At 46.5% G+C, this 26,609-nt stretch overlaps 1 protein-coding gene across 1 annotated transcript in view; it reads left to right on the forward strand.

Annotated features, from left to right (window-relative positions):
- The window catches only part of MIS18A (MIS18 kinetochore protein A), a gene marked incomplete at both ends in the record, with an annotated part of 43,650 nt that overhangs the window by 14,323 nt on the left and 2,718 nt on the right, over positions 1-26,609 (forward strand). Inside the window, 2 exons of the mRNA XM_082248853.1 lie at positions 10,167-10,289; positions 10,379-10,475. Coding sequence (XP_082104979.1) covers positions 10,167-10,289; positions 10,379-10,475 — 220 coding nt within the window. The remainder of the gene's footprint in view (positions 1-10,166; positions 10,290-10,378; positions 10,476-26,609) is intronic.

Consider the following 26,609-nt stretch of genomic DNA (forward strand, 5'->3'; position numbering starts at 1 on the left):
TTTTGGAGCTGAAATCTTTCTCCAGACGTAAAAAGTGCCCCTTTGTCCTCTGTGATGGCATTAAAGTGAATAACTCAACATCAAGTTCACTATATGGACCACGTGGTGACTAGAGCTGCACGATTCTGGATAAAATGAGAATCCCGATATTTTTGCTTGGAATAAAGATCAGGATTCTCTGTGTAACATAATCTTTTACATTATACTAAAAAATTGGGCTAACTTAACTGTTTAGTTTTCTTAAATTCATTAAAGTGTATTTTTTTCCCAATTAGGCTCCATGTACACGGGACGTTAGAAAAAACGTCCTGCAAAGCTATTTCTGACGCCGGGAAAAAGCAGCTGTTAAACGTGCTTTCAGTAGCTTTTTCCATTTGCGTTATTGCACGTTTGGCCACGTTGCTTTTAGCAGCGTTTTTCTGCCTCCATTCAAAATCAATGGTTCCCTATGGGAGCCTATTGATTTGAATGGAAGGCGCACCGCAAGTCAGATCAGGATGATCCGACTTGCGGCGCGACCTGCACTGTGAGAATCTTGAGGGGGAACTCCACCCAAAAATGGGAAAAAAATTGCGTGGGGTTCCCCCCCCCCAGGTTCCAAACCAGGCCCTTCGGGTCCGGCATGGAATTTGAGGGTAGCCCCACTCCGAAAAAACAGCGTGGGGTCCCCCCCAAAATCCATACCAGACCCTTATCCGAGCATGCAGCCCGGAAGGCCAGGAAAGGGGAGGGGACGAGCGAGCGGCCCCACCCCCCCTGGACCACACCAGGCCACATGCCCTCAACATGGGGGGGTGTTGGTGCTTTGGGGCAGGGGGAGCTCTGCACCCCCCACCTCAAAGCACCCTGCCCCCATGTTGATGAGGACAAGGGCCTCATCCCCACAACCCTGGCCGGTGGTTGTGGGGGTCTGCGGGCAGATCGGAATCTGGAAGCCCCCTTTAACAAGGGGGCCCCCCAGATCCCGGACCCCCTCCCTGTGTGAATGGGTATTGGGGTACACTGTACCCCTACCCATTCACCCCATAAAAGATAGTGTATGTAAATAATGACAGGAGACGTTTTGGAAAGTTTATTAAAAATCTTCATCCGGCTCTTCGGGGTCTTCTCCTCTCCGGGGGTCTTCTGCTCTTTTGCTGCCCGCCCTTCTGCTATCCTCTCTTCTTGTCTTCTCCTCTCCGGGGGTCTTCTGCTGTCTTCTCTCCGTGGGGTCTTCTGCTCTTTTGCTGTCCGCCCTTCTGCTGTCCTCTCCTCTCCGGGGGTCTTCTGCTGTCTTCTCTCCGTGGGGTCTCCTGCTCTTTTGCTGTCCGCCCTTCTGATGTCCTCTCTTCTTGTCTTCTCCTCTCCGGTCTTCTGCTCTTGTGCTGTCGGCTCTCCTTCTTCCTCCGGTCCTCCTCCGACGACGTCTCCAGCGATTATGCCGGCCTCTGGTCTCTGCAGCTTATTATATAGCCATTAGGGGCGTGGCCGCCAGATGACGTCATCGGGAGACCACGCCCCTTGTGTCACATGTGACGTCACATGTGACACAAGGGGCGTGGTCTCCCGATGACGTCATCTGGCGGCCACGCCCCTAATGGCTATATAATAAGCTGCAGAGACCAGAGGCCGGCATAATCGCTGGAGACGTCGTCGGAGGAGGACCGGAGGAAGAAGGAGAGCCGACAGCCGACAGCACAAGAGCAGAAGACCGGAGAGGAGAAGACAAGAAGAGAGGACATCAGAAGGGCGGACAGCAAAAGAGCAGGAGACCCCACGGAGAGAAGACAGCAGAAGACCCCCGGAGAGGAGAGGATAGCAGAAGGGCGGACAGCAAAAGAGCAGAAGACCCCCGGAGAGGAGAAGACCCCGAAGAGCCGGATGAAGATTTTTAATTAACTTTCCAAAACGTCTCCTGTCATTATTTACATACACTATCTTTTATGGGGTGAATGGGTAGGGGTACAGTGTACCCCAATACCCATTCACACAGGGAGGGGGTCCGGGATCTGGGGGGCCCCCTTGTTAAAGGGGGCTTCCAGATTCCGATCAGCCCCCTGCCCGCAGACCCCCACAACCACTGGCCAGGGTTGTGGGGATGAGGCCCTTGTCCTCATCAACATGGGGGCAGGGTGCTTTGAGGTGGGGGGTGCAGAGCTCCCCCTGCCCCAAAGCACCAACACCCCCCCATGTTGAGGGCATGTGGCCTGGTGTGGTCCAGGGGGGGTGGGGCCGCTCGCTCGTCCCCTCCCCTTTCCTGGCCTTCCGGGCTGCATGCTCGGATAAGGGTCTGGTATGGATTTTGGGGGGGACCCCACGCCGTTTTTTCGGCGTGGGGCTACCCTCAAATTCCATTCCGGACCCGAAGGGCCTGGTTTGGAACCTGGGGGGGAACCCCACGCAGTTTTTTTTTCCCCATTTTTGGCATGGAGTTCCCCCTCAAGATTCTCACAGTGCAGGTCGCGCCGCAAGTCTGATCCGACTTGCGGTGCGACTTCCATTCAAATCAATAGGCTCCCATAGGGAACCATTGATTTTGAATGGAAGAAAAAAAACGTATAACGTGGCTGAACGTAGGTTCATCACGTTCAGTCACGTTTAGTCACGTTCGGCCGCGTTTCTGCGTTTGAAACGTCGGGAAACACACGTTCGAACGCAATATAATTGCGTTCTAAAAAAAGTCCCTGAACGCAACTGCCTGCAAATGACTGTAAACTACCATGTGTACATGGACAGATAAGATAACATGGAGCTGCGTTCAGAGACTTCTGAAAAAAACGCCCAACTGCTCCTAAACGTCCATTTCCAGCGTCCCGTGTACATGGAGCCTTACTGTGTTTGAAAGACTTCTGCGCAAATACAGTGTGACATAAAAGATTACAACGATCGCCATTTTATTCTCTAGGGTCTCTGTTTGGTTTTAACTTGTAAGCAACTAGGGTCTCTGTTTGGTTTTAACTTGTAAGCAACAAGTGTCAAAGGTATAGTCTTTAAGAAGTTAAACTGCCCTCATTTACAGATGGAAGTTCATTTCTTTGATCTAAAACGCATGTCAAAACAAGGCCTGCGGGCCGAATCCGGCCCTCCAGGCCACTTCATGTGGCCCTTACTGCTGCTCTAGGAGAGGCGTGGAGCTGCAGACCTTGCACTTTCTGCTTCCTAACTGCCCCCAGCTTCATCCCAGCAGCAACACAAGGTAAGGGGGTTCACTTTGATATAAGGGAGGGTGGGGGTACTCTTGACATCTGATGCAAGAGGGTTGTGATACTCTGGACTTCTAGTATTACAGATACAACCGGCCCCTTGAGGGTAGTCCTAATGCTGATGCAGCCTTCGAAGTTGAGTTTGACACCCCTGATCTAAACGAACAAAATTATACATTGTGTTTATAGTTATCTAGCAGCCCTAACAGTGTTGCTAAACATTTGCCAGAGGCTTTTTTTTTTTGACAGCTGTGAGTGAGCAGAGAACAGCTCTTGTAAGAATTGAAGACATGCCGTTTTTAACCACTTAAGCCCCGGAAGATTTTACCCCCATTCCGACCAGGGGGTATTTTGCGATTCGGCACTGCGTGAATTTAACGCACAATTGCGCGGTCGTGCGACGCTGTACCTAAACGAATTTGACGTCCTTTTTTTCCCACAAACAGAGCTTTCTTTTGGTGGTATTTGATCACCTGTGCGATTTTTTGATCACGCGCTATAAACAAAAAAAGAGCGTCAATTTTGCAAAAATAGCAATATTTTTCACATTTTTTTATATGAAATTCCCCCAAAAAAAAATGTAAAAATCAAAATTTTTAAAAATTTTCGGCCAATTTATTTTATGCTACCTATGTTTGGTAAAAAAAATCGCAAAAAGCGTATTTTGATTGGTTTGCGCAAAAGTTATCGCGTTTACTAACAAAGGGAAAGATTTTTGTCATTTTTGTTGTTTTTTTTTTTAACGCGTAATGGCGGCGATCTGCGATTTTTTTTTTTTTTTGCGGTACTGCGACATTGCGGCGGACAGATCGGACCCTTGACTGACATTTTTGACACTTTTGGGGTTACCAGTGACATTTCTACAGTAATCAGTGCTATACATATGCACTGTTACTGTAAAAATACACTGGTAGTGAAGGGGTTAACTTTATTTGGAAGGGCGGGGCTGTGTGTGTCCCTAGGGGCGTGGTTTCTACTGTGATTGGCTGTGGCTCTAGCTGTAAGGACACTGATCAACGGATCTACATACCAGATCCGTTTTATCAGTGTCTTTGCAGCGAGGAGAATGACAGGCAGTTTGTTTACACAAGCTGCCTGACATTCTCCCTCTCCCCCGCCGATCGCCGAGTGACCGGCGGACATCGGGTCCGCTGGTCACACGCGCGGGGGGGTCCGTGACCACACGGGAGCGGGAGCGCGCCCCGGGGGGCGCGCGCTCGCTCCCTAGACCCTCACAAGCAAGCAACGTAGCCCTACGTTAGTTTGCCTGTGAGGGGCTGACCGCCGACGTAGATAGTCGTGCGGCGGTCGGCAAGTGGTTAAGATCGGGGAGGGGGGTGAATCAAGATTGTGTGTGGTTTTTTTTTTTTTTTTTTTTAATATATACGATTAATCGTGCAGCTCTATAGGTGACCATATCCCTCTTAATCTCCTTCTAAAGAGAGAATACATTGAGTTCAGCTAATCTCTTCTCATAGATGAGCATCTGCATGGCTCTTATCAGTATTAGTGCAGAGAATAGCAACTTCTCCAGTTCCCCGATATCCTCTTTGTGAACTGGTGCCCAAAACTGAACTCCAATGTTCGATAAGGCCCCAAAAGAATCTGATGGTTTACTTCAGAGGGTTTTTGCCTGAAGTAAAATGTTGAACAGGACATGGATTGTCTCCTCCCAGTGGCTCATACAGTTGTGCTCATAAGTTTACATCCCCTGGCAGAATTTATAAATTTCTTGGCCATTTTTCCGAGAATATGAATAACCAAAAACGTTTCACTCATGGTTAGTGTTTGGCTGAAGCCATTTATTGTCAATCAACTGTGTTTACTCTTTTTTTTTAAATCATGACAACAAACTACCCAAATGACCCTGATGAAAAGTTTACATACCCTGGTGATTTTGGCCTGATAACATGCAAACAAGTTGACTCAAAGGGGTTTGAATGGCTATTAAAGGGAACCATCCTCACCTGTGATCTGTTTGCTTGTAATCTACAGGGTTCGTACGGTCATGAAAATCCTGGAAAAGTCATGGGATTTTGACATGACACTTTCCAGGCCTGGAAGTTATGGAAAATGAGTAAACCCCACTAAGTTTTGGAAAAGTCATGGAATATTGTGCAAATATTTAATTTAGAAAATATGTCTCCGGGCCCCCTGTATTCCGTGGGAGCGGGGGACAGTAAGTGGACGATTTTCTATGTTTCGAGTTTAGGCGGATTAATCAGCCGCAGCGCACTGCACAGCTGAAGCCTGGTCACTGGCCTCTTCAATATGAATAGACCGCGACAGGTTAGGAACTCTGCGGCGGATTGATCCACCTAAATCTGAAACTGAGAAATAGTGCACTTACTGTCCCCGCTCCCAGGGGCATACCAGCAGGGAGGAGGGGGGGGGGTGGTTGTCAGGCCAGTGTCTGGCGGGCCGCCCGCATCTCCGCACTGGGGGGTGTCAGGCCGCACTGGGGGGGGGGGGGGGGGGTTGTCAGGTCGGTGTCCTTTGACCATCTTCTGTACCATGTCCGCAGCCTTTGACCATCTCCTGTACCATGTCCGCAGCCCCTGACCACCTCTTGTATCATGTCCTCAGCCCCACACTTTTTTTCCCAGGACATGACTCCTGAGTATAGACAAGAGTAAGCGCCACATTTGTGCATCTGTGCCATCCATACCAGTTCACCTGCACCTCCCATCATGACTGCCTGAACTGAAGCTTTATCCTCAAGCAGGAACGCCCATTAATCTTCTTTCTCCAGTTACAGTATATTGGTCAAATTACAAGTTAACTTTATGGGGGTAACACCGTTTCAGCTAAAGTTAGTGTGTTCACAGGGTAGCAATGCCAGGGAAATGCAACTTTAAAATGTATGGCTTCATGATGAAAAGTATGAGAGGTGGCTAAAGAAAGATTAGGACCCGGGACGTGCTAAATGTACACTGTGTCGTAAAACGTTTGACATTTCGAACATGGGAGAGGCAGCGCTGTCTAGCCACGCTAAAGGTGCAAAGCACCAGTCTGCAACTGCGTGCTCGACAGCTTCCAATCCGATAGCTGGCTTTTTCACCTGTGCGCATGAAGTGACACCGGCTCCCAGCTGCGGCAGCGGTGCTTCCATCTCATCCACTGTAAAACAAGGGACCATTTTGAGTCGCGCTGTATCCAGAAATGAAACCCAACTGCAGAGGTACTGTACACTACAAAGATTGTCATTTATTTTAGTAAAAATATGCTGGGTGTGACATGGATTTTCTTCTTATTTAACATGTATACATAGACATTTCATGAAACTTTAGGTCATGAATATTTAGGTGAAGTCATGGAATTTTATTGGTAAAAATGTGTATGAACCCTGAATTTAGCATGTGTGTGTGTGTGTAAAAGGTCAATGAGTTTCTGGACTCCTGACAGACCCTTGCATCTTTCATCCAGTTCTGCACTGATTTTTCTGGATTCTGAGCAAAAGAATTGTCAAAGGATCTGTGGGAAAAGGTAGTTGGACTGCATAAAACAGAAAAGAAATCTAAAAGATATGCAAGGAATTGAGAATTCCAATCTGCAGTGTTCAAACTCTAATCAAGAAGTGGAAAATGAGGGGTTCGATTGAAACCATACCACGGTCAGGTAGACCAACTAAAATTTCAGCCACAACTGCCAGGAAAATTGTTCGGGATGCAAAGAAAAACCCACAAATAACTTCAGGTGCAATGCTGGACTCTCTGAAAACATGTGGTGTGACCGTTTCAAGATGCACAATAAGGAGGCACTTGAAGAAAGATGGGCTGCGTAGTCAAGTCGCCAAAAGAAAATCATTACTACGCAAATGCCACAAAGTATCCCGCTTACAATACGCCAAACAGCACAGAGACAAGCCTCAAACCTTCTGGCACAGTCATTTGGAGTGATGAGACCAAAATTGAGCTTTTTGGCCACAACCATAAACGCGACATTTGGAGAGCAGTCAACAAGGCCTATTATGAAAGGTACACTATTCCTACTGTGAAACACGAAGGGTGATTGCTGATGTATTGGGGATGTGTGAGCTACAAAGGCACAGGAAATTTTGGTCAGAATTGATCGCAAGATGAATGCAGTATGTTATCAAAAAAATGCTAGAGGAAAATTTGCATTCATCAGCCCAGAAGCTGCACATGGGATGTACTTGGACAGTCCAACATGAAAATGATTCTAAACACAAGGCCAAGTCAACCTGTCATTGGGTACAGCAGAATAAAGTGAAGGTTCTGGAGTGGCCATCTGTCTCCTGACCTCAATATCATTGAGCCACTCTGGGGAGATCTCGAACATGCAGTTCATGCAAGACAGCCCAAGAATTTAGGAACTGGAGGCTTTTGCCAGGAAGAATGGGCAGCTTTACCATCTGAGAAGATAAAGAGCCTCATCCACAAATACCACAAAAGACTTCAAGCTGTCATTGATGGTAAAAGGGGCAATACACAGTATTAAGAACTGGGGTATGTAAACTTTTGGTCAGGGTAATTTGAGTAGTTTCTGTTGTCATTATGATTTAAAGAGTAAAAACAATTGATTGATAATAAATGGCTTCAGCTAAACACTAACCATGAGTGAAAAGTTTTTTGTTTATCATTCGTATTCTCTGAAAAATGGCCAAGAAATCATAAATTCTGCCAGGGTATGTAAACTTATGAGCACAACTATGTTCAGCCAGTGGGAATAACCGCAGCGGCCGGCAGAGGAGCTATTCTACACACTCTGAAATGTAGTACACTTACAGCAGATGGGGAGGAGAAAAGCATCATTTTATTATACAGGCTGCTGGGAAGGCATTTTATATTCATGTTAATTTTACAGGTGACCTAGTGGGATAAAGTGACCCTTTTAACCAATGGGTAGCTTACAGTCCAGTTGTGCAAATGAGAAAAAGTTCTTGGTCTTTCGCCAAAGCTATTCTAAGCACATTATGAAGGAGCAGCTCCCCAGTGACCTCATTCCAGTCCTTTCTCCACATATAAGCAATCTCCCAGTGTTAGACGGCATGTGCAGTGCAGAACGGTAGATCTGGCTCTGCTGTTCGTCCCTTTCTGTCTGACTTGTGTAGTTCAGGTGATTATAAAGAGTTCAGCATTATTCTTGGTTTATTAAAGTGACCTCCTGTTTCAGTTTTTTAAAAAAAACTTTCAGTAGGGGCGCAAACTGCTGCAGGTGAGCAGTTCAGGAAACCAGAGGTGTTTACACATACAGTACCCGCAGGAAGCTTTCAAATTTTTTCATCAGTCAAATTGTAGGCTGTTCTGACATTGCTAACATTTGCCAATCCCATTCTACCTCCTGTCACGAACCTGGTTGGAGGCTGAGGTCACGAGAGGGCTCCCCTTGCAGCTGAGCAGAGCCCCCCTGGAGATGGTGACACAGGGCGCTATGCCTAAAGGTCCATGGGTGGCCTGCAGGTGTAGCTGTGTCAGGAATCTGATCCGCAGTAGATAAGACAGTCAATGGAAGTGCAGGCAGGTTAGTGCAATCAAGGTCAGAAGCCAGGCCGAGGGTCAAACACAGGTAGTCAATCAGGAGCAGGCAGGGAGAAGTCCGTAAGGCAAACCGGGTTCAGAGCAGGAGAAAGCCAGAGCAGGTCAATTCTAGCCGGGTCGGTAACGCGTAATCAAGCAGGAGTTTCAGGGTACAAGGAAATCTGGTACTAACTGAAGATAATCCAGCAATGAATGGCAGCCAGTGCTGAGTTTATATAGGAAGCGGATGTTGATAATTGGCACTAATTAGGATGTCCCATGTGGCCATTTTGGAAATTGGCATATCTGCCATTTCCTGAGAGTCCTGCGTGGCCATTTTGGAAATTGGCATATCTGCCATTCCCTGACTGTCCCGCGCGTCCATTTTGGAAATTGGTATATTTGCCATTCTTTATCACGTTCTTCCCTGACAATTCCTTTTGATGAAGATGTAGGAAAAGGATGTGTGGGGGCCCTTCTGGGTTTTTTTTTTAATAAGGTCTTACCTGACTTTGGGACAGAGCCATGTGCACCTGGTATTAAAGTGTCCAGGTAGAGCGCCTAACAGTTATTTGAGAGAGCATGGTCCTTGGATTTGGGAATATTGGAAAGGGGGAGCTTTCCCTGGAATGATATAAAAGTACTGTATTTTCTGGCGTATAAGACTACTTTTGAACCTCAAAAAAATCCCCCAAAAATGGGGGGTCGTCTTATACGCCGAGTATAATATCTCCAAGGTAACCTAAGTATTATGAGAGATTACATGTATTACAGTACTCGGGGGTACCTTGGAGATCTATGAGAAATCTGATATTTTTCAATGGTGTTGCCTTGCTTCGGAAGGGGGGTAGTCTTATATGGCGAGTATAGCCCAAAACCTATGTTTTAACTTGAAAATTAGGGGGGTCGTCTTATATGCCGGAAAATACGGTAATTATAAAGTTTGTAATTTAAAAAAGTCATACTTGCCTGCTCTGTGGTTTTACACAGAGCATCCCCAATCCTCTTCTTTTTTTGTATTCCTAGCCGGTGGTCCTAGTTCCCCCTTGCTGTGGAGGCACCTGAGCAGGCTCTCGCCCATGTCACACTTATGTGAATGACAGTGCGTGGCTTGGCCCCACCCTCACTCTCACCTCATTGGCTCGCTGGCTGTCCTCGACAGAGAGACCTGGGAGAGCTGCCACTCTCGTGCACATCGCTGGATCAAGATGGGGCTCAGGTAATTATAAGGGTGGGCAGGGGGTGGGGATGCACCCAGAAGGTGTTTAACCTTAATGCATAGAATTGTATAAGGTTAAAAAACCTTCTGCCTTTAGAACCACTTTTAACATCAGAGGGGCTCACATCTAATGAAAGTCAATAGAGGGCACATTGTGTAGTGTGTCATATTTAAATTCAATTTTTTTTTTTTTTTTTTTCAGGACATTTGTAAAATGGGTGGTTTAATGATAATGCCAATCTTTCATAAACCTTTTTGTTGATATTCTAATCTCTCAGCCTTTAGTGTTTTTCAGGTCTTGCAATGTAAAGGATGTATGTCACCTGTTGGAAGGATTTATTTGTCTACATCAAAATGCCAGGACAGCAAAGTTGATGTTTTCACCCTAAATCTCTCCGCTGTCACCATGTAAGAGGAAACTGAGCTTTTTGAGCCATACATGGTATACTTATTGATTCTTGTTTCTGCATAACTAATGTAAAGTTTCCCTGTATTAGGTATACACTTGGTTCTGCAAGAAAACAGGTACTATCGCCATGTGATGCCCCCGTCACACTGGAGAAGTGTCATGTATTTGAAGATGAAATAAAAAAGGTAATGGAAAATCTGTTTGTTTATAAAAATGAAGGAAAAGGATCATTTTTGTAAGATTAGTAAGGCGGCACACAAGGCAACAATTCTGTGCAAAAAACTCTTAACAGATTGGATTTTTTATTTCTTGGAAATAAGATTTACCAAACCTGAATTTTGGTAAATGGTGAATTGCAATTTACTTGTTCCTATATTGAAGCAGTAATAAACCCAAAAGCAAACATTTTTGTGCTTTGTTTTTTACCCAGTTAAAAAAAAAAAAAAAAAAAAAAAAAAAAAGACAGGTTTGGCAAATTTCTGCCAGATGAACGATAAATTGAAAGGTTAATGTGTTTCTTGTCCGAACTGTTTGCACCACGTATATGTGATGAAGGAACGAAAAACTGATTATTTTATGTCCATTGAGCGATTTATCGCTCAAAATTCAGTCATTACAGAATGACAAAATTGTTTGCTGTCACCACTGAGTGTTCGTTATTCGAAAATTAGTTTGAACGCTTTTTGGTTTAAGCCTTTTATCCCAAAAGGAAAAGACAGTTTTTGCTGTAACTGCTTGTAAGGTTTTAGCTGGAGTTTGGCTTCGATATATTAGTGTCTTTTAACCACTTCCCGCAAACCGACGTACCTGTACGTCGGCTTGCAGAGTGGTTGTACCATGATGCCTGCATCTGCAGGCATCAACCCGGTACAGTTTTTTTAGCGCCTGTGGTCGGTTTTCAGGAGATAACAGATGATGCAGCTCAGCAGCCGCTCGGCCGATATCCCAGTGAGCGAGAGGGGATGTCCCCCCACCCAGGTATGTTTTACATTCCTTGTGACCGCAATAAAAAAGTGATTGGATTGATTTATTTTATTTTTTTAACTTTTTGCCGACCAGCCGCCACAGTTATACCGTGGCAGGTTCCAGTGAAATGCCCTACCTGTACGGCGGTTCGCAGGAGCAATCCTGGGGAAGCTGATCCATAGGGCTGGCGCCTGCGATTGACGCCGGGCACCCAGAATCGCTCCTAGTGAAGATAGAACAGCGGTCTGCTGTTAACGCAGCAGACTTTTGTTCTCTCAGGAATCAATACAGAGCTCCTGTGTTCCTCCTATTTAGGAACACCGGTCTCTGTATTGATTTCACAAGCCTCCCCACAGTCAGAAAACACCCCCTAGGCTCACATTTAACCCTTTGATCACCCCTGGGTTAACCCCTTCCCTCCAGTGTCATTATTACAGTAACTGCATATTTTTTAGCACGGATTACTGTAGTAATTTCTCTTACGTCCTCCGACAGTCGCCGCCTCCTCTAAGTCATCACTGTTGGGTATTGACTTCCTATCCGCAGGAGTAGCTAGGCATATAGACTTAGTCCAAAGACAAAAGGCATTAGCATATACACACCCATGGGGGCTGTCCCATCTGGTCAATACCCCCCCTGCATCACCACTCCCAACTCAGTTTTAATCTGCCTAGCGTCAGGAGTAGTCAGGCTTCCCTGTGCTGGGGCTTCAGTCTCAGCCTTCCTAATCTTTTATTTGATTTTTCTTTGAAAAATGTCAGTTTTTTCTTACTTTACTAGCTGTTTATTTTGTCAGCTTCTAGTGTTAGACTTCTCTTCAGATGAAGATGGATCATGCGGTGCTGGGATTTGGACTGGCCGCCCTGGTTCTCCAGGGCAAAGAGGGTCAGATGGACCCCCAGCCCGCCATCGAGCGTTCAGCTATGGTTCGCCCTGGCATTACGAACGACCCATCCCTGTTCGCTACAGGGATGCAGCCGTGAGGTGGCTACCTCACAGGACACATCTGTGGTGCTGCAGTGTCATGTCCCTGGCTCACGGCACTCCCTGTCAGATAAGGACAGCGGTTTTCTGTGCATAGAGGTTCCCACGCCATCTGGTACAGGTAAGTACTTCTGTGTGGGGCCTCTGTCTGGGGTGGCAGTCTGTGTTGCTGTGTGTTCCCCATGTCTGTGCCTGTGTGACTCCCTGTGCGATCCCTGTGGGGATCGCTTGTGCAGATACTGTATGTTGTCTGGGGGTCCCTGTCCCTGTGTCACTTCGGTGCATTATTGGGGGTGCAGACGTTTGGTTATGTGGCGACCGCAGCAGTGTATATTCGCGCGGTCGGCCATCTTAACTATGGGCAAGCACGTGTAGCTCCTCTGGGGCGATTCTGCATGTTTTGGCACCATCCGCCGCCATTTTTTGGGCGGTGGAACGATCGGTCCGGCCGCATGTCGGCGGCCATTTTGGCGTTGCCTCCAATGCATTCCTATGGGGCAACCATTTTCCCCGGGTCTGGCATATAGTCCAGCCTACTTCAGCAGCAGTTCCTTTCCATCAGCAGCAGGACATTGGTAGCAACGCTCTGTGGGCTCTGCAGGTTATCGCTCTCAATTTTCCTCTGTATTATCGCTTCTGGCTCAGTTTCTCTTCTCCTTTTGGGGTCTTTTGTCGCTGTAGCGGTGGGCTGCGCATACCGCAGCTATTTTAAAAGGGACAGTACATTTTGTATTGCACTGTTTGTTTCTGATAACTTGAGCAATGGATTCTCAGGAAAGCAAGTTTCCCCCAACTTTAGTGGGGGTCCCCAGTTCTCCTGTGGCCCCGCTGCGACCCGATTTGGCTGCTTTGGTGGCGACCTTGGTGTCTAATATGGAAATGCTGATGTCTGAACGTGCTGCAAAAAAGAGGCCAAGGCTGTCTCTCTCTTCTGATTCAGATGGGGATATGGCTGCTGCTGCTGCAAGCGTGCCCTTTTCAGGGTCCCGCTCATCCTTGGACCCCCCGGGGTCTGATGGGGAGGCTGAGGTGGAGGGGGTTGATACCTCCTCCCCAGGGTCACCTGAAGAACGGCGACCATGGATGAGTTGATTGTTTCTGTTAAGGAAACCTTACATTTAGAGGATGAGCCCGGTCCTCCGGGCGTTGTGTCCTCATTTGGGACGCACAGGACCTGCAAGTCTGCGCAGGTTTTCCCCTGCCCAGCAGAGTTTCATTACACTGTTAATGAAATGTGGCGCACATTGAAACGTCCATTCCTGGTACCTAGTTGGTTCAAATTGCTTTATCCTTTTGCGCCGGCTACGGAATCACGATGGTGTGTGCCTCCACAGGTAGATCACACTGTGGCCGTGTTAAACAAGGCTACCTACTGATGATACCCCGGTTTTCCGGGATCCCACGGACCGGCGTTTGGAGTCTCTAGCTCGCCATTCCTATACGGTGGCGGGTTCGTTGCTAAGACCCGTTTTCGCGTCCGTTCTGGTGGCTCAGGTGGTGGCTGATTGGACTAAGATGCTTAGGTGCAATCTCGTGTCGGATTGTGTTCCGCCTGGCTGGAAATGGTGGATCAGATCCACCAAGGAGTCCTGTATTTGTGTGATGCAGCCTTGAATGAGGCCCCCTTGGTGGCTTGCCTCTCTAGTGTCGCGGTGCTTAACCGGCGACTGATATGGCTGAAGAACTGGTCGGCTGACCAGTCCTCACGGGAAACCGGTGGTGATTTTCCCTATGCTGGCTCTCGCCTTTTTGGCGAGGCGTTGGACACCTTGGTGAAAGGCGTCACGGGGGGCAAGAGCACTATGCTGCCCTAGAACCCAAAGAACAAGTCTTTTCGAGGCAAGCGGGGTTCTGCGCCTAGATCCAATCAGGGGTCCTTTCGTGCCTTTCGGAACCAATCCAAGGGCAAGCCCTTCAAGACCCAGGGCAGTCAGAAGAAGCCCTGGGCGGGTAAGCAGAAGTCCAGCAATGCTGGCGCGGCGGGTCAATCCGCCTCTGCCTGAAGGGGCGCCCTCACCCGTTTTAGGGGTGGGGGGACGTTTGCGCGGTTTTCTCCAACCTTGGTTGCCCTGGATATCGGACAGGTGGGTTCTGGAAATCGTTCGATCGGGATACAAGATTGAATTCCTTTCCCGGCTGGCGGACAGATTCTTTCCCTCCAATCTTCATCTGCTTACGGGGCGTCTGCAGGAGTTGCTTGCTCAGGGAGTGATTGTCCCGGTGCCTCATCGGGACAGGTTTCGGGGGTTTTATTCCAATCTGTTCAGATGGAGTCTCTCCTTTCGGTGGTGGCCTCCTGAGTCCAGGGGAATTCCTGGCCTCGATAGATCTGAAGGATGCATACCTGCACATCCCCATTTTCGAGGGTCATCAGCGGTACCTTCGGTTTGCTATCGCAGAGGACCACTACCAGTTTGTGGCGTTACCTTTCGGTCTCGCTTCGGCACCAAGGGTGTTTACCAAAGTGTTGGCGCCGGTTCTGGGCCTACTGGGGGCTCAGGGCATTGCGGTCTTGGGTTACCTGGACGATATACTTCTGAGATCACGTGCCAGCCAGGACCTAGTGCGCGATCTGTCCACCACGGTGCAGACGCTCCGGGAGTTCAGATGGACCATCAACGTTCAGAAATCGACGTTGTCTCCATCGCTTCATCTTCCCTACCTGGGAATGATTCTGGAATCTGTTCAGGCAAAGGTGTTCTTGCCGGAGGACAAGCTCCGGACTTTGCGGGACGAGATCAGGTCCCTCGGGGACAGCTCGTCCTCGTCACTCAGGACCTGTATGCGGGGCCTGGGGTTGATGGTATCGGCCTTCGAGGCGATACCCTTTGCTCAGTTTCACACGTGGGCTCTCCAAGCGGAGATCCTGGCCATGTGGAGCGGACTGCCTCAGTCCCTGCATCTGTGTGTCTCCTTGAGTCGTCAGACCAGATTGGCTCTTCTGTGTTGGCTCCAGTCCCCGTCGGTGGCAGCAGGCAAGTCCTTCCGTCCGTTGGTGTGGACGGTGATTACCACGGATGCCAGCCTGTCGGGCTGGGGTGGAGTTCTGGGCAACCTGTCTGCTAGAGCTGCACGATTAATCGTATGAAAATCGCGATCTCGATTCACCCCCTCTGACGATCTAAACCTGACATATGCTCGATTCTTTGCATAGCTGAGGGAGCAGAGAAAACAGCTGTGGAAAACTCCCAGTAACTATAAACAAATTGATTTTATTGTATCGTTCCTCCTGCAAACTCCTATCAGCATTTAAGTCTCCCAGTAACTATAAACAAAATTATTACATTGTATCTTTTCCTTCCCTCTGCCAGGGAGAAAGGAAGTTTAACCTCTTAAAGACTAGAACTTTTTCTGACACTTGTTGCTTGCAAGTTAAAATCATTTTTTTTTTGCTAGAAAAGTACTTAGAACCCCCAAACATTTTATATATTTTTTTAGCAGAGACCCTACAGAATAAAATGGCGATTGTTGTAATATTTTATGTCACACTGTATTTGCGCAGCAGTCTTTCAAACGCAATTAATAAACTTTAATGAATAAAAAAAAAAAAACGTAACAGTAAAGTTATCCCAATTTTTTTTTTGTTACACAGAGAATCGTGAGAGAATCGTGATCTTTATTCCAAGCTAAAAAATCGTGATTCTCATTTTGGCCAGAATCGTGCAGCTCTACTGTCTGCCCAGGGCACTTGGTCGGAGAAAGAATCCTCCCTCCCGATAAATGTGCTGGAACTGCGAGCGATAAAACTCTGTCTCTTCCAGTGGTCGGGCCGTCATCGGGGCCGTCCTGTCCGGGTACAGACGGACAATGCTACCGCGGTGGCTTACATCAACCACCAAGGGGGCACCAGGAGTGCTCGGGCGGCCTGGGAGGTGACTGACATTCTGTCTTGGGCCGAGGCTCATGTCCCGGTGATCTCGGCAGTTCACATTCCGGGTGTGGAGAATTGGCAGGCCGACTATCTGAGCCGCCAGACCCTGGACCAGGGGGAATGGTCCCTACACCCGGAGGTCTTTCAAATGCTGTGTGCGAGGTGGGGATCCCTGGACGTGGATCTGTTCGCATCCCGGCTAAATCAAAAGGTGGAAAGGTTCGTGGCAAGAACGCGTGATCCGTTGGCGGACGCCTCGGATGCGTTGGTAGCCCCTTGGCATCAGTATCGTCTGATGTATGCCTTTCCTCCGATTCAGTTGCTATCTTGGTTCCTCCGCAGATTGGTCTCTGGACCGCACCTGGTGATTCTGGTGGCTCCGGACTGGCCACGCCGGTCCTGGTACGCCGACGTTGTTCACCTGGCAGTGGCGCCTCCGTGGCGTCTGCCTCTGCGGGAAGATCTCCTGTCTCAGGGTCCGATCTTCCATCCTGCTTTACGGTCGCTGGCTTTAACGGCCTGGCTGTTGAGACCCAGGTCCTGAAGGACAGGGGTCTCTCTTCTGAGGTCATCCCTACCCTTGTCAAGGCTAGAAACACCTCCTCCGGTAAAATCTATTACCGTACCTGGAAGGCTTATTTCGCCTGGTGTGAGTCCAGGGGGTTCTCCCCTCGCTCGTACTCGGTGTCAAGAGTGTTGGCCTTCCACCAGTCTGGAGTGGACCAGCGCCTGGCGCTGGCCACGATCAAAGGCCAGGTGTCCGCACTGGCTATTCTTTTTCAACACCCTGTGGCGTCTCATTCCCTGGTTCGCACCTTCGTTCAAGGTGTGCGACATTTGGCTCCTCCCAGGAAGGAGCCCTTACCTCCATGGGACTTGAACTTGGTTCTGTCCGTCTTACAGCGTGCTCCCTTTCGGGAAATATCGTTGCCTCTGCTGTCTAAGAAGGTTGTCTTTTTGGTGGCGATCACTTCGGCTCGCAGGGTGTCTGAACTGGCAGCGTCATCTTGCCGTTCTCCGTACTTGGTGATTCACCGGGATAAGGTGGTTTTGCGTCAGCATCCCTCCTTTCTTCCTAAGATGGTCTCTGAGTTCCACATTAATGAGGACATTGTCCTGCCTTCGCTTTGTACGAAGCCTAAGCATCCTAAGGAGGTTGCTCTGCATTCCTTGGATGTTGTCAGGGCGATCAGGGTTTACCTGTCGTCTACGGAATCCTTTCGGAAGACGGATTCACTCTGTCCTTCCTGAGGGACCTCGGAAGGGCATGGCTGCTTCTGCAGCCACTATTGCCAAATGGATCAGACAGACCATTGAACAGGCTTACGCCTTGAAGGAACGGGTTCCGCCCTTCCCTGTTAAGGCGCACTCTACCAGATCTGTGAGTGCGTCCTGGGCCTATTGGCATCGGGCCTCGGTGGCCCAGGTGTGCAAGGCTGCGACTTGGTCGTCGGTGCACACTTTTTCAAAATTCTACAAAGTAAACGTTCGGGCATCGGTTGATGCTTCCTTTGGCCGCAAAGTTCTCAGTGCAGCAGTGCCATGATGGACCCTTGTGTTTTTTTCTGGGTCCCTGGCTGTTGGCATTTGCTTTCCTGGGCTGTTGCTCCTGTTGAGCATTGTTTTTTCTGTTGCCCAGTTGGTTCTCTTACAGTGCATGTAAGATTCCTTTCTTTGATGTGGGTACTGCGTTGCCTTTTCTACGGTTGCGTCTCCCACCCCTCATGTCTATACTGCTTTGGGACATCCCAACAGTGATGACTTAGAGGAGGCGGCGACTGTCGGAGGACGTAAGAGAAAACTGAATTTTTGTAAAATCTTACCTGTAAAATTCCTTTGAGTCCTCCGACAGTCCCCGCCCCTCTTTTGGGGTTCTTATTACCTACTGCTATGCTACCAAACTGAGTTGGGAGTGGTGATGCAGGGGGGTATTGACCAGATGGGACAGCCCCCATGGGTGTGTATATGCTAATGCCTTTTGTCTTTGGACTAAGTCTATATGCCTAGCTACTCCTGTGGATGGGAAGTCAATACCCAACAGTGATGACTTAGAGGAGGCGGCGACTGTCGGGAGGACTCAGAGAAAGGCATTTTACAGGTAAGATTTTAAAAAAAATTCCGTTTTTTTTCTGGTTCCCCCCAAAAGTGTCAATGTCAGTTAGGGGTCCGATCTGTCCGCCACAATGTCGCAGTCCGGCTAAAAATTACCGATTTGCTGCCATTACTAGTAAAAAAAATAAATAAATAGGACCTAAATCTTCCCCCTAGTTTGTAGACACGATAACTTTTGGGCAAACCAATCAAAATGTGCATATTTTTTTTTTTTTTACCAAAAATATGTAGCGGAATACAAATTGGCCTATAGCAGAAAGTGAAATATTTTTTTCAGAATTGTTTTCTTTTGTTTATAGCTCCAAAAATAAAAATTGCAGAGGTGATCAAATATCACCGAAAGAAAGCTCTATTTGTGGGGGAAAAAAACATTTTTTTGGGTACAGAGTCGCAAGACCGCGCAATTATCAGTGCGCAATTGTCAGTTAAAGTAACGCAGTGCCGAATCGTAAAAAATGGCCTGGTTATTAAAGGGGGAAAATCTCCCGCTCCAGAATTGGTTAAAAAAACAATGCTAAAAATAAATTAACCACTTAAGCCCCGGAAGATTTTACCCCCTTCCTGACCAGGGGGTATTTTGCGATTCGGCACTGCGTGATTTTAAAGGACAATTGCGCGGTCGTGCGACGCTGTACCTAAACGAATTTGACGTCCTTTTTTTCCCACAAACAGGGCTTTCTTTTGGTGGTATTTTGATCACCTGTGCGATTTTTTTTTTTTTTTTTTTTTTTTTTTTTTTTTTTTTTTTTTTTTTTTTTTTTCAGGACTGCGACATTGGGGCGGACAGATCGGACCCTTGACTGACATTTTTGACACTTTTGGGGTTACCAGTGACATTTCTACAGTAATCAGTGCTATATATATGCACTGTTACTGTAAAAATACACTGGCAGGGAAGGGGTTAACTTTATTTGAGAGGGAGGGGCTGTGTGTGTCCCTAGGGGCGTGATTCTAACTGTGATTGGCTGTGGCTTGAGGTGTAGTTACACTGATCAGTGAAGGGGCAGTGTCTCTACACAGGGAGAACTGACCAGTGTCTACACGTATGATCAGTGTCTCTACACAGGGAGAACTGACAGGCAGCTTGTTTACACAAGCTGCCTGCCTTTCTCCCTCTCCCCCGCCGATCGACATCGGGTCCACCGGTCACACGCGCGCGCGGGGGGTCCGTGACCACGCTCGCTCCCCAGACCCTCCCAGGCTAGTGATGTACCGGTACGTCACTCTGCCTGTGAGGGGCTGACCGCCGCAGTATATAGCCGTGCGGCGGTCGGCAAGTGGTTAAATAAAAAAAATAAATACAAAAGAAAATGCATACGTAAGTCGCCCCCGCAAATGAAAACTGTTTCAACCACACATGTGAGGTATCGCTGTGATCGCCAGAGTGAGATCAAAATTCCTAAAAAAAAAAAAAAAAAACTCCTCTGTACTCTGTAACCTTTAAACCGAAAACCGTTAATTTTTAAAACGTCGCCTATGGAGATTTTTAAGTTCCGTAGTTTGTTGCCATTCCACGAGTGTGTGCAATTTTAAACTATAACATGTTTGGTATATCTTTACTCGACATGACATCATCTTTCACAATATGCCAAAAAATTGGGCTAACTTTATTATTTAGTTTTTTAAAAACAGTGAAATGTATTTTTTTTTCCCCCAGAAAAATTGCGTTTGAAAAGACTGCTTGCTTTTTTTATTGGGGGTTCTAAGTAATTTTCTGGCAAAAAATGATTTTAACTTAAACGTGTCAGAAATGGGCTTGGTCCTTAAGTGGTTTAATCTGCCTGCACATCTAACACCCCCCCCCCTTTCCCCCAGACTGACAATGCTGCTTTTCAGAGGTACCCCTGTGCTCCTTCACCCTGAATGTGGGTGCACTAATACAGGAGGTGTTACTGGCCAGATCTCCTGGTAAAAACAGGGAACAAGGCCTAAGAAAAGATACCGACTGCAGCCACTACATCTAACAACCAATATATTTACGTTTTTGGTTTTGGGTTTAACTTCTTCATATCCGCGCTATAGCCGAAGTACGGCTACAGTGCGGACTCACATTTCCGGGAGGCCGTCTTTAAACGGCCTCCCAGAAACAGGCTCCCCGCGCGAGCGCATTGGGGAAAATCTCTGTCGGCCGTGTCCCTTGGACACAGCCAATCACAGATCGTGGTAAATGGCCAATCACAGCGGCCATTTACCACGTGATCGGCCCATGCAATGAGAGATGATCTCATATGTAAACATATGAGATCATCTCTCATCGCCAGCGCTCCTTCCTCACACAGACTGCAGTGTGAGGAAGGAGAGAGCCGATCAGCCGTTCGGGGACAAAGAAAAATGTAATCAGGGCCCTGATTACAACAAAGGTAAATAAAAGAAAATGTGCCCTCTATCAGTGCCCATAGTGCTGCCAGTCAGTGCCCATCAGTGCCTGCTCATCTAGGCACTGATGAGCACTGACTGGCAGCACTGATGAGCACTGACTGGCAGCACTGTGGGCACTGATGGTGCCGCCCGTCAGTGCCCAGCAGTGCCGCCTATCAGTGCTCATCAGTGCAGCCTATCAGTGCCGCCTCATCAGCGCACATCAGTGAAGGAGAAATTTTTTTATTTATTTTCAAAATTTACCCGCAGAAAATAAGAAACTTTTTTTTTTTTTTTTTTTTTCAAAATTTTCTGTCTTTTTTTTTTTTTGTAAGAAATAAAAAACCCAGAGGTGATTAAATACCACCAAAAGAAAGCTCTATTTGTGTGAAACAAATGATAAAAATTTCATATGGGTATAGTGTAGCATGACCGCGCAATTGTCATTCAAAGTGTGAGAGCGCTGAAAGCTGAAAATTGGCCTGGATGGGAAGGGGGTGAAAGTGCACGGTAGGCAAGTAGTTAATATTGCTGTAAATATTAAATGAGTGGTTAGTCAAAGCCTTTTTATGTCCTTTTAGTTATTCTTCTTAAAATAGATTCATGGGAGCCTTGACAATACCATGTTGTGTTGTTAATTAAAGCTGAATCCCAGATACAGGCAGTCCCCGGGTTATAAACATCCGACTTACAAACTACTCTGACTTGAGAGTGAGAGGAAATCTACCCCTAGGAAGGGAAAGTCACTCTTGTAAGATTTCTCATGGGAAAAGGATGTCTCCACTGAAGCTTTAGCACCTATCCTTGTTTCTACAACAACCCCAAATTTTCAAAATCCAATTGTTATAAGAACAGAAAGTGATGTAAAATCTTCTGAACAGGGGCACAGACAGCAAATCATTTTACATGGGTGTTAACCCTTCCCTATATTATCCAAAAACTTAAAAATATTTTTTTGGGGGGAGCTACACTTAAAAAAAAAAGACCGGAACTCTACGTTCTCACGCTCCCAATTAGTGAATTAGGGAGCGTGAGACCGTAGAGTTCCGGTTTGGTGGAACGCAGGCGCGGAGTGGCGTCCTATCCACCAGACTTGCCGTTTGTTTTTGGAATGAAGGCGATTGAACTACCGCATTGTAGTAAGTGTATTTTTAATTAAACTACCCAAATGATCTAGACATATTGCACTATTGGAGTCTCCTTTCTATTCTATATTCTGCATTTGGATGTCCATGATTCCGGAGCTTCCTATAGTGATTGAGCCTGCTATTGATGAGGAAACAATGATAAGGACAGCTTGGAGCCTATATTGGAGATCAATGCTGAATGCGACCCCCTGTAATTAAGGGGTCATATGTCTCTGGTAAGGAGTACCTAATCAGAGCACTGGGTGGAGTTTATTGGTGAAGGCTTTCCCACATCAAGTCAAGTCTTTTCAGATTGCTGAGACACCACTATTACACTTTGCACTGAGCACTTTAAGGACTTTATTTAAGAAGGACTGTTTCAATTCACAATTTTCCTAATTATTTATGTTTGCATACTAATTAGCTGATTTAGTATACCTGTATTTTGCACCGCTGCTACTTATGGGATAACATCAGCCATATAAGCACACAAGCACTTTTTGAAGATTTGATTGTTGAGCGCAATATACACATTCTTTGGTTTTTTAGTTATTAAATATGTATAATTCAATTTGTTGATATTAACTGGCGGCATTCATCAATTCTTTAAAATAAAACTAACTTTAAGTAGTATGAAAACATAATGAAATATGGTGCGCTAGGTTTCCTCTGCTATAAAACATTCGTACCTGCCTTTTTTTGCAATTTTTCGTACACTGGACTGTGCACATGCAATCCTTTTATAAATGCTTTGCACACATAAGTGCCAGATAAATCAACTCTGGTGCACGTGTGTGGAACTTTAGTCCTCCTGTGCCAGCCCATCAAGAGAACCAAAGACCCTTCACTCAGAAAAAGCTGGGGAGTATTTGCTGTCAAGGCAGCTTGTGGAAGTCCTATCCATTGCCATTTTATTTTGTTTTGGATATAGTAGGTAATGGCCAACTCCTAGCACAATTTTATTGCTGTCAGCATTCGATTGGGGAATAAACCTTTTTTTGTCCTGGTGACCGCTGTCATGTAATAAAAAATGTTTGTCTCCAGAACGAACATTAGGAAATATCAATATTATTCCCCTTTACACATGGAAGTTATTGTTTCTGTGCAAACAAATATTAGTGTAGCAATATTTCCAGGCATTGGGGCTGATATGGGTCTGCCATGGTCACCGGTAACACCAACAGCACATTTAAACTGGTTGCCCAAGTGTGAGACCTGAGTCAAAGAACAGTCCGGCATCTTTGGTTTGTTTGTTTTATATGGGGATGGGAGAAGGGAATGAGTGGGATGCTTAACTAGGTACAAATTGGGACAACTTGAGAAAAATGCCTTTCAGCGCTGACTTGACGCCAGCTGGATGCCGACCAACACTTGCTGGCGCTTGAAATCACTGACTTGCTGCACGGTATTGAAACTTGACTTCTGATGCTCTGGTTAGCTCAAAAGTCTCTGGCACTGCTCCCTCCAGTCCTCCCTGACCGAGGTAGCCTTTTTAACACTGCTGCAACTCTCAACACTGCACTTCCACTGTACACTGAATATTTCAGGGCCCACTCGCTGGCATCCCCTTTTTACTCTTCAGGGTCAACACTGGCACCCCCTTTACTCTGCTCCTGCACCGGCTAGCTAGCTCCTGGATCCCTCTGACCTTCTCCGGAGTGGTCCCATCTCACTAGGCAGACCCCCAGCGGCAGTTTGCAGTACTCACGACTGGGAATGTTTTTCTGAAACTCGACCCCTCTCAGCTCCGCTGGTCCTTGGCACACCGGATCCTCTCTGCAGCTCAGCCCTCCGTCCCCTCATGCAAGCCGCCTAGGACACCTGATTCCTCTTGACAGGAGGAGAGATAGCTGCACTCTCCCTCCTGGGACTCTACTTCCCGCCAAAGACGATGCGTCATGTGCTCGCCTCAAACTTATACCCACTCCCACAATGCTGTGCAGCAGAATCTGCCTTTCTGGGGTAGATACAAGCCTGGGTGAGCCATTGGCTGGATTTCCTCCACCACCCAATGAGAGCCCTCATTGAGCACAATGGGGAGACTCCCCAGTCTCAACAGCCACACCTGGGAACCATGACAGACCAGCTGAAAATCATGGCCCTGCTGATAAGGAGACAAGGCCCACTATACTTTTACCTAGCACCTACCTTGTAGGGTGCTTCATCAAGATTAAGAGGAAAGTGCATTTTGTTTTTATACTTCTGGGGTCCAAAACTGATCCATTTTTATATTGCACAGTGTCCTCACATTACCTTTCTAGCTTTAACATTTATCCGATGGAGAAGCAGATTCTTCACAGGATGACCTGAAATGAGTAACGCAGAACTTTACTTAAAACAACTTGATAAATGTACTTAACCACTTGCCTACAGTGCACTTTCACCCCCTTCCTGCCCAGACTGATTTTCAGCTTTCAGCGCTCACACTTTGAATGACAATTACTCAGTCATGCAACACTGTACCCATAAAAAAATTTGTGTCCTTTTTTTCACACAAATAGAGCTTTCTTTTGATGGTATTTAATCACTACTGGGTTTTTTATTTTTTTGTGCTATAAATAAAAAAAAGACTGAAAATATTGTGAAAAACGCATTTTTCTTTGTTTGTCATAAAATTTAGCAAATGAGTAAGTTTTCTTCACAAATTTTGGCCAAAATTTATACTGCTACTTATCTTTGGTAAAAGTAACCCAAATAAGTATATAATATTTGGTCTTTGTGAAATTTATAGAGTCCACAAGTTATGGTGCTAATCATTGAAAATTTATCACACTTGATCACACCTGATGTACTGAAGGCCTATCTCATTTCTTGAGACACTAAAAAGTCAGGAAAGTACAAATACCCCCAAATGACCCCTTTTTTTGGAAAGTAGACATTCCAAGGTATTTAAGAAGGGGCATGGTGAGTTTTTTTGAAGTTGTCATTTTTTCCCACAACTCTTTGCAAAATGAAGATTTTTTTTTTTTTTTTACAAATTGACGTATTAACAGGTTATTTCTCTCACACAGCATATGTATACTTGCAACTACACCCCAAAACACATTCTACTACTCCTCCTAAATATGGCGATACCACATGTGTGAGACTTTTTCACAGCCTGGCCACATACAGAGGCCTAACATCCAAGTAGCACTGTCCGGCATTCTAGGAACACAAATTACACATATAATTTCCTGACAACCTATCGCACTTTTGAAGGCCCTGGTGCATCAAGACAATGGAAACCCCCATAAATGACCCCATTTTGGAAAGCAAACACCCCAACGTATAATTTTTGAGGCATAATGAGTCTTTTGAATATGTCATTTTTTTCCACAAAGCTGTCCATTTATGCAATATTTCTAACACATACCATGTACATAGCAAAAATTGCACTCCAAAATACATTCTGCTATTCCTCCTGAGTATGGCGATACCACGTGTAACACTTTTACACAGCCTAGCCACATACAGAGGCCTAACATCCAAGTAGCACTTTTCACAAAGTTGTCCATTTATCCACTTTAAGACTGGGCCTATTTTTGACACTTGGTGTTTACAAGCTAAAATCATTTTTTTTGCTAGAAAACTACTTAGAACCCCCAAACATTAACATTTTTTTTTTTTTAGCAGAGACCCTAGAGAATAAAATGGAGATCGTTGCAATATTTTTTATCACACCATATTTGCGCAGCAGTCTTCCAAATGCAATTTTTTTGAAAAAAATTCACTTTTTTGAACTAAAAAATAAGAAAACAGTAAATTTAGCCCAATTTTTTTTCCATAATGTGAAAGATAATGTTACGCCGAGTAATTAGATACCCAACATGTCATGCTTCAAAATTGCGCATGCTCATAGAATGCCGCCAAACATTGGTACTTAAAAATCCCCATAGGCAACATTTTAAACATTTCTGCAGGTTACCAGCTTAGAGTTAGAGGAGGTCTAGGGCTCAAATTATTGCTCTCCCTCTAACGATCGCGGAGATACCTCACATGTATGGTTTGAACACCGTTTACATATGTGGGCGGGACTTGCGTATGCTTCTGCGCGCGAGCTAACGGGGACAGGGCGCTTTAATTTTTTTTTTACTATTTATTTTATTTTTTTTTTATTTTTACACAGTTTAAAAAAAAAATGTTTTAATTTTTATTCCTATTACAAAGAATGTAAACATCCCTTGTAATAAAAATAGGCATGACAGGTCCTCTTTATTGTGAGATCTGGGGTCAAAAAGACCTCACAACTACACTAAAGAAAAAATAAATAAATAAAAAAAAAAAAAAAGCGGCCCTTTAAACCGGTTGCTAGGCGACGACTTTTGACGTAGCTCCGGTCCTCCAAGACCATAGAGTCGAGTGAGGGCCATCTTGCCCTCACTCGACTTCCTGTCTCTGAGGATCCGGGACCGGATAGTTTCCCCGCTGCCGGCGGGTCCGGTAAGCTGGGAAAACGTCTGGGACGCGGCGGGAGGGGCACCTCTTCCCCTGCACCGTAAGGGTAATTCCGCGGTTAATCTGCCACTGGGACCACCCTTATCTGAAAGCTGACCGCCCGCCGTTTAAAAAAAATACCGGGGTTATGGGGTTATGGCAGCTATTAGGGCTGCCACGACGCATCGACGTAGTCGACTACAAAAAATCGTCGACATGCGTCAAAAGCGTCGACGCATCAACGCGTGACGTCACACGCCCTCTGGCCGGCCGCCGCGCCGCTTGAAATTCCCCCGCCGGGCTCCGTCCACACCGATGTCGGAGACAAGAGGTGAGCGCTGACCGTCTCCAGCACCCCTGTACTCCGCCACAGCTTCTGCCGCAACGCCATCCTCCCCATCACCCCCCAGCTACTTGGAGATGTCACATGTGCGGCCCTACACCGGCTTGTACTGTACTGTGGCGGCTTGTAATAGCCTGTTCTA

The sequence above is a fragment of the Pelophylax lessonae genome, assembly GCF_965119305.1.
Source record: "Pelophylax lessonae genome assembly, chromosome: 3".
Classification (NCBI taxonomy): domain Eukaryota; kingdom Metazoa; phylum Chordata; class Amphibia; order Anura; family Ranidae; genus Pelophylax; species Pelophylax lessonae.